Source organism: Coturnix japonica, unplaced genomic scaffold (assembly GCF_001577835.2).
Source record: "Coturnix japonica isolate 7356 unplaced genomic scaffold, Coturnix japonica 2.1 chrUnrandom521, whole genome shotgun sequence".
NCBI classification, from domain to species: Eukaryota; Metazoa; Chordata; class Aves; order Galliformes; family Phasianidae; genus Coturnix; species Coturnix japonica.
The window spans coordinates 55,850-64,602 of record NW_015439907.1 but is presented as its reverse complement, the minus strand read 5'-3'; the positions used below and the strand labels follow the sequence as shown (position 1 = coordinate 64,602).

The window sequence follows — 8,753 nt, the reverse complement described above, 5'->3', positions numbered from 1 at the left end:
GAAGGTTGGGGGTTTCTATGGGGGTTTCTGGGGGTGTTGGGGGTCTTGGTTGAGGTTGGGGGTCTTCTATGGGGGTTCTGGGTGGGCTTAGGGGTCTTTGGTTTAGGTTAGGGGGCTGAGGAGGGGGTGGGTAACCTCCAGTCTGGGTTCTATGTGGGGCTCTGGGGGGTTGGGGTCTTTTGGTTGAGGTTGGGGGGCAGAGGAGGGGGTGGGTGACTCCCAGTATGGGTTCTGGGGAGGTTTGGAGGTCTTTAGTTGAGGTTGGGGGTCTTCTATGGGGGTTCTGGGGGTGTTGGGGGTCTTTGGGTTGAGGTTGGGGGTCTTCCTATGGGGGTTCTGGGAGGACTTGGGGTCTTTGGTTGAGGTTGGGGGCCTTCTGTGGGTTCTGGGAGGATTAGGGCTCTTTGGTGTGAGGTTGGGGGTCTTCTATGGGTTTCTGGGAGATTTAAGGGTCTTTATGAGGTTGGGGTCTTCTATGGGGGTTCTGGGAGGGCTTGGGGGTCTTTGGTTGAGGTTGGGGGTCTTCTATGGGGGTTCTGGGAGGGCTTGGGGTCTTTAGTTGAGGTTGGGGGTCTCCAGTGGGGGTTCTGGAGGGCTTGGGGCTCTTTAGTTGAGGGTTGGGGGTCTTTTGGGGGTTCTGGGAGGATTTAGGGGTCTTTAGTGAGGTTGGGGGTCTTCTATGCGGGTTCTGGGGTGTTGGGGTCTTTAGTTGAGGTTGGGGGTCTTCTATGGGGTTCTGGGGTTGTTGGGGGTCTTTGGTTGAGGTTGGGGGTCTTCTATGGGGGTTCTGGGAGGACTTGGGGGTCTTTGGTTGAGGTTGGGGGCCTTCTGTGGGGGTTCTGGGAGGACTTGGGGGTCTTTGGTTGAGGTTGGGGGTCTTCTCTGGGGGTTCTAGATGGGTTTAGGGATCTTTGGTTGAGGTTGGGGGCTGAGGAGGGGGTGGTTCTTGGTGTCCCCATGGTGTTCCTGATGTCCCCGTGATGTTCTTGATGCCCCCGTGAGGTTCTTGATGTCCCCATGAGGTTCTTGATGACCCCATAAGGTTCTTGATGTCCACATGGTGTTCTTGATTTCCCCATGAGGTTCTTGATGTCCCCATGATGTTCTTAGTGTCCCCATGTTGTTCCTGGAGTCCCCTTGGTGTTCTTGATGCGCCCATAAGGTTCTTGATGACCCCATAAGGTTCTTGATGTTCCCATGGTGTTCTTGGTGTCTCCATAAGGTTCCTGATATACCCATGAGGTTCCTGATGTCCCCATGAGGTTCCTGATGTCCCCATGAGGTTCTTGGTGTCCCCATGGTGTTCTTGGTGTCCCCATGGTGTTCTTGGTGTCCCCATGAGGTTCTTGATGTCCCCATGAGGTTTTTGATATCCACATGATGTTCCTGATGTCCCCATGAGGTTCTTGATGTCCCATTGGTGTTCCTGATGTCCTCATGGTGTTCTTGATATCCCTATGGTGTTCTTGGTGTCCCCATGAGGTTCCTGATGACCCTATAAGGTTCTTGATGTCCCCATAAGGTTCCTGATATCCCCATGATGTTCTTGATGTCCCCGTGATGTTCTTGATGTCCCCATGAGGTTCTTGATGTCCCCGTGATGTTCTTGATGTCCCCATGAGGTTCTTGATATCCCCATGAGGTTCTTGGTGTCCCCATGAGGTTCCTGGTGTCCTCATGATGTTCTTGATGTCCCTATGAGGTTCTTGATGTCCCCATGGTGTTCTTGGTGTCCCCATGATGTTCTAGATGTCCCCATGAGGTTACTGATATCCCGATGAGGTTCTTGGTGTCCCCATGAGGTTCTTGATGTCCCCATGGTGTTCTCAGTGTCCCAATGATGTTCTTGATGTCCCCATGAGGTTCCTGATGTCCCCATGAGGTTTTTGATGTCCCCATGATGTTCTTGGTGTCCCAGTGATGTTCCTGGTGTCCCCATGAGGTTCTTGTTGTCCCAGTGATGTTCTTGATATCCCCATGAGGTTCTTGATGTCCCCATGAGGTTCTTGATGACCCCATAAGGTTCTTGATATCCCCATGGTGTTCCTGGTGTCCTCATGATGTTCTTGATGTCCCTATGAGGTTCTTGATGTCCCTATGAGGTTCTTGATGTCCCCATGATGTTCTTGATGTCCCCATGAGGTTACTGATATCCCGATGAGGTTCTTGATGTCCCCATGAGGTTCCTGATATCCCCATGGTGTTCTTGATGTCCCCATGAGGTTCTTGGTGTCCCACTGATGTTCTTGATGTCCCCATGAGGTTCTTGATGTCCCCATGAGATTCTTGATGTCCCCATGAGGTTCTTGATGACCCCATAAGGTTCTTGATATCCCCATGGTGTTCCTGATGTCCCCATGGTGTTCCTGGTGTCCCCATGAGGTTCTTGATGACCCCATAAGGTTCTTGATGTCCACATGGTGTTCTTGGTGTCCCAATGATGTTCTTGATGTCCCCATGGTGTTCTTGGTGTCCCCATGGTGTTCCTGATGTCCCCATGATGTTCTTGATGTCCCCATATGGTTCTTGATGACCCCATAAGGTTCTTGATGTCCCCATAAGGTTCCTGATGTCCCCATGGTGTTCTTGATGTCCCCATGAGGTTCCTGATATCCCCGTGGTGTTCCTGATGTCCCCATGAGGTTCTTGATGTCCCCATGAGGTTCCTGGTGTCCCCATGGTGTTCCTGGTGTCCCCATGAGTTTCTTGATAACCCCATGAGGTTCTTGATAACCCCATGAGGTTCTTGATGACCCCATAAGGTTCTTGATGTCCCCATGATGTTCTTGATGTCCCCATAGTGTTCCATATATCTCTATGATGTTCTTGATGTCCCCTTGGTGTTCTTGATGTCCCCATGATGTTCTTGATGTCCCCATGATGTTCTTGATGTCCCCATGAGGTTCTTGGTGTCCCCATGATGTTCTTGATGTCCCCATGAGGTTCTTGATGTCCCCATGAGGTTCTTGATGCCCCCGTGAGGTTCTTGATGTCCCCATGATGTTCTTGATGTCCCCATGATGTTCTTGATATCCCCCATGGTGTTCTTGATGTCCCCATGGTGTTCTTCATGTCCCCATGAGGTTCTTGATGTCCCCGTGATGTTCTTGATGTCCCTATGAGGTTCTTGATGTCCCCATGAAGTTCTTGATGTCCCCATGGTGTTCTTGATGTCCGCTTGGTGTTCCATATATCCCTATGATGTTCTTGATGTCCCCTTGGTGTTCCTGATGTCCCCATGAGGTTCTTGATGTCCCAATGATGTTCTTAATGTCCCCATGAGGTTCTTGATGTCCCCATGATGTTCTTGATGTCCTCATGGTGTTCTTGATGACCCCATGATGTTCTTGATGTCCCCATGAGGTTCCTGATGTCCCCATGGTGTTCCTGATATCCCCATGATGTTCCTGATGTCCCCATGAGGTTCTTGATGTCCCATTGATGTGCCTGATGTCCTCATGGTGTTCCTGATATCCCCTTGGTGTTCTTGATGTCCCCATGAGGTTCTTTATATCCCCAAGTTGTTCCTGGTGTCCCCCCATTGTTCCCCTATTCCCCCCATGGTCTCTTCCATCCCCCATTGTGTATTACTACTCCACCCCAAGTCTTTGGCTGGGGGGGGTTCAATCAATGGGGTGGAATAGGGGGTCCCAGGGGGGGTGGGGGGGCTTCCCACCCCTCAACCCCCCCCCCCTTATTATTGCAGCCATTGAGGACGAATACAGCGGCCCTAAACTGGAGGGGGGCAAAGTGACGCTGAGCTTCATGCAGGAGCTGATGCAGTGGTACAAAGACCAGAAGAAGCTGCACCGTAAATGCGCCTACCAGGTGACCCCCCCGGACCCCCCCCCATTTAAAACAACAACCCCCCTTATGGGTTGTCCCACCATGTTGTTCTATGTCCCCCCCCCCAAATTCCTTTTAGATCCTGGTGCAGGTGAAGGAGGTGTTGTCCAAATTGCCCACCTTGGTGGAGACCACGTTGAAGGAGGTGAGGACCCCCCCCCAAATTAATGACAGTGTGACCCCCCCCCATTGATGTCACCCATGGGTTAATGGGGGTCTTGTTGTGCCCCCCCCATTGATATCTCCCATGTGTTAATGGGGGTCTTGTTGTGCCCCCCCCATTGATGTCACCCATGGGTTAATGGGGGTCTTGTTGTGCCCCCCCCCCATTGATGTCACCCATGGGTTAATGGGGGTCTTGTTGTGCCCCCCCCCATTTAATATCTCCCATGTGTTAATGGGGGTCTTGTTGTGCCCCCCCCCCCATGATGTCACCATGTGTTATGGGGTCTTGTTGTGCCCCCCCCCATTGAACACCCATGGGTTAATGGGGAGTCTTGTGTGCCCCTCCCCCATTGATGTTCACCATGGGTTAATGGGGGTTCTTGTTTGTGCCCCCCCCATTTAATGTCAACCCAATGGATTAATGGGGGTCTTGTTGTGGCCCCCCCCATTTGATGGTTCACCCATGGTGTTAAGGGGGTCCCTTGTTGTGCCCCCCCCCCCATTGATGTCACCCATGGGTTAATGGGGGTCTTGTTGTTGCCCCGCCATGATATCACCCATTGTGTTATATGTGGGTCTTCTTGCTGCCCCCCCCATGATGTCACCCATGGGTAATGGGGGCTCTTTTGTTGTGCCCCCCATTGCATATTCTCCCATGGTTAATGGGGCGGTCTTGTTTATGCCGCCCCATTGATGTCACCCATGGGTTAATGGGGTCTTGTTGTGCCCCCCCATTGATTATCTCCCATGGGTAATGGGGGTTTGTTGTGCCCCCCCCCCATTTTAAGTCACCCAGGGGGTTAATGGGGGCTTGTTGTGCCCCCCCCCACTTCCAAATGTCTCCAATGGGGCTTTAATGCGGGGGTCTGTTGTGCCCCCCCCAGTTGATGTCACCCATGGTGGTTATGATGACGGGGTCTTGTCTGTCTGCCCCCCCCCATTTAATGTCACCCATGGGATTAATGGGGTCTTGTTGTGGCCCCCCCCCCATTTAATGTCTTCCCATGTGTTATGGGGTCTTGTGTGCCTCCCCCCCATTATATCTCCCATGGGTTAATGGGGGTCTTGTGTGCCCCCCCCCCCCATTGATGTCACCCATGGCGTTAATTGAGGGTTGTGTATGTGCCCCCCATTTAACTTTATCTCCCATGGTTGTTATAATTGGGCTTGTCTTGTGTGCCCCCCCCCCATAATATCTCCCATGTGTTAATGGGGTCTTTTGGATGCCCCACCCCCCCATTTAATGTCATCCATGGGGTTAATGGGGTCTTGAGTTGTGCCCCCCATTGATGGTCCACCATGTGTTAATGGGGGGTCTTGTTTGTGCCCCCCCCCATTGATTTCACCCATTGTGTTAATGGGGGTCTTGTTGTGGCCCCCCCCATTGATTGTCAACCCAGTGTTAATGGGGGTCTGCTCTGTTTAGTGCATTTACTACGTACTGGACTCCATGCTTCCTCGTGTCAACCTCTCCCGAGACAGCGCCTCTAACGTAACTGAGAAAGCTCGCCTGCGTGTAACGACGTAGTCAGCATGGTTAACGTCACCCATGGGTTAAGGGAGAGGGTCTTGTTGTTGCCCCCCCCATTTTAATATCTCCCATGACACAAAAATGTCACTAATATGCGGAGGATCTTGTGTGCCCCCCCCCCCATTTATATCTCCCATGTGTTAATGGGGGTCTTGTTGTGCCCCCCCCCCATTTAATATCCCCATTGTGTAATGGGGGTCTTGTTGTGCCGCCCCCCATTTAAGTATCTCCCATGGGTTTAACGGGGGTTCTTGTTGTGCCCCCCCCAATTAGATGTCACCCCATGGGTGTTGAAAATGGGGGGTTCTTTGTTGTGCCCCCCCCATCTTAATATCTCCCATTGTGTTATGGGGGTCTTGTTGGTGCCCCCCCCCCATTTAAATATCTCCCATGTGTTAATTGGAGGGGGTCTTGTTGTGGCCCCCCCCCCATTTAATATCTCCCATGGGTTTAATGGGGGTCTTGTGTGCCCCCCCCATTTTACTTTTTATTTCTCTGTTTCTTGTGATTGTGTTGTTTGTTGTATTAATGGGGGGTCTTGTTGTGGCCCCCCCCTCTTCATTGATGTCAACCCATGTGCTTAATGGGGGTCTTGTTGCTGCGCCCCCCCATTAATGTACACCCATGTGTTGAGGATGGGGTCTTGTTGTACAAAGCTCGTCTCTTCACGTGTTACGTCGTCTGTCTGTTTCCACACATTAGATGGTCACCCATATCTGTGTATAATGCGGGGTCTTGTTTGTTGCCCCCCCATTTAATATCATCCCATGTGTTAAGGGGTCTTGTTGGAGCCCCCCCCCATCTGTGAATATCTCCCATGTGTTATATGGGGGTTCTTGTTGTGCCCCCCCCCATTTTGATGTCACCATGGTTAATGGGGGTCTTTTTGTGTCCCCCCCCCCCATTGATGTCACCCATGTGTTATGGGTCTTGCTCTGTGCCCCCCCCCATTTGCATGTTCACCCATGTGTTAATGTGGGTCTTTTGTGCCCCCCCCATTGATGGTCACCCATGTTGTTAATGGGAGGTTTGTTGTGCCCCCCCCCATAGATGTAAACCCATGTGATTAATGGGGTCTTGTTGTGCCCCCCATTGAGGTGTCACCCATGGGTTAATGGGGGTCTTGTTGTGCCCCCCCCCATTTAATATCTCCCATGTGTTAATGGGGGTCTTGTTGTGCCCCCCCCCATTTAATATCTCCCATGTGTTAATGGGGGTCTTGTTGCCCCCCCACAGACAGAGATGGTGACTGTGTGCGGTGACACCCACGGTCAGTTCTACGACCTGCTCAACATCTTCGAGCTCAACGGGCTGCCCTCAGAGTCCAACCCATATGTACCCTACAGCGGGGGGGGCAGTTATTGGGGTGTCATTATTGGGGTGACATTGTTGGGGTGACATTATTGGGGTGTCGTTATTGGGATGACATTGGGGTAACAGTTATTGGGGTGTCGTTATTGGGGTGGGGTGACATTGGGGTGTCATTATTGGGTTGACGTTGGGGTAACAGTTATTGGGGTGTCATTATTGGGGTGACAATGTTGGGGTGACACTTATTGGGGTGGCAGTTATTGGGGTGACATTATTGGGGTGACGTTGGAGTGACAGTTATTGTTGGGGTGACAATGTTGGGGTGACATTACTGGGGTGACAGTTATTGGGGCGACATTGTTGGTGTGACAGTTATTATGGTGTCAGTTGTTGGGGTGACATTGTTGGGGTGACATTGGGGTAACAGTTATTGGGGTGACATTATTGGGGTGACAGTTATTGGGGTGACATTGTTGGAGTGACACATATTGGGGTGACAGTTATTGGGGTGTCATTATTGGGGTGACATTATTGGGGTGACGTTGGGGTGACAGTTATTGTTGGGGTGACAATGTTGGGGTGACATTGGGGTGACATTATTGGGATGACATTATTGGGGTGGCATTGGGGTGACAGTTATTGGGGTGAAATGTTTGGGGTGACAGTTATTGGGGTGACATTGTTGGGGTGACAGTTATTGTTGGGGTGGGGTGACAGTGTTGGGGTGACAGTTATTGGGGTGTCATTATTGGGATGACATTATTGGGGTGACATTATTGGGGTGACAGTTATTGGGGTGACGGGGTGACATTATTGGGGTGACAGTTGTTGGGGTGACAATGTTGGGGTGACATTGGGCTGACATTATTGGGGTGACATTGTTGGGGTGACAGTTATTGGGGTGACATTGTTGGGGTGACATTGTTGGGGTGACATTGGGGTGACAGTTATTGTTGGGGTGACAGTTATTGGGGTGACGTTGGGGTGACATTAGGGTGACATTATTGGGGTGACAGTAATTGGGGTGTCACTATTGGGGTGACGTTGGGGTGACATTGTTGGGATGACAATATTGGGGTGACATTATTGGGATGACAGTTATTAGGGCGTCAGTTGTTGGGGTGACATTATTGGGGTGACATTGGGGTGACATTGGGGTGACGTTGGGGTGACAGTGTTGGGGTGGGGTGACAGTTATTGGGGTGACATTGTTGGGGTGACATTGTTGGGGTGACGTTGTTGGGGTGACATTATTGGGGTGGCATCGGGGTGACAGTTATTGGGGTGACGTTGGGGTGACATTGTTGGGGTGACAGTTATTGTTGGGGTGACATTGGGGTGACATTGGGGTGACAGTTATTGGGGTGTCATTATTGGGGTGACATTGTTGGGGTGACATTGTTGGGGTGTCATTATTGGGGTGACGTTGGGGTGACATTATTGGGGTGACATTATTGGGGTGACAGTTATTGGGGTGACATTATTGGGGTGACGTTGGGGTGACAATGTTGGTGTGGGGTGACATTGTTGGGGTGACGTTGTTGGGGTGTCATTATTGGGGTGTCATTATTGGGGTGACAGTGTTGGGGTGTCACTATTGGGGTGACATTATTGGGGTGACAGTTGTTGGGGTGACAATGTGTGGGGTGTCATTATTGGGGTGACAGTTATTGGGGTGACATTGTTGGGGTGACATTGGGGTGAAAGTTATTGTGGTGGCATTATTGGGATTACTATTATTGGGGTGACATTAGGGTGACAGTTATTGGGGTGACATTGTTAGAGTGACATTGGGGTGAAAGTTATTGGGGTGACATTGTTGGGGTGACATTGGTGTGACGTTGGGGTGACAATGTTGGGGTGGGGTGACATTGTTGGGGTGACAGTTCTTGTTGGGGTG

General features: G+C 51.3%; 1 protein-coding gene across 1 annotated transcript in view; it reads left to right on the top strand.

Moving 5' to 3' along the window:
• LOC107307250 (serine/threonine-protein phosphatase 5-like) overlaps positions 1 to 8,753 on the top strand; it is a 29,848-nt gene that overhangs the window by 5,433 nt on the left and 15,662 nt on the right. The window contains exons 5-7 of the mRNA XM_032441737.1: positions 3,707 to 3,828; positions 3,926 to 3,991; positions 6,779 to 6,877. Of these exons, the coding sequence (XP_032297628.1) occupies positions 3,707 to 3,828; positions 3,926 to 3,991; positions 6,779 to 6,877 (287 nt within the window). The remainder of the gene's footprint in view (positions 1 to 3,706; positions 3,829 to 3,925; positions 3,992 to 6,778; positions 6,878 to 8,753) is intronic.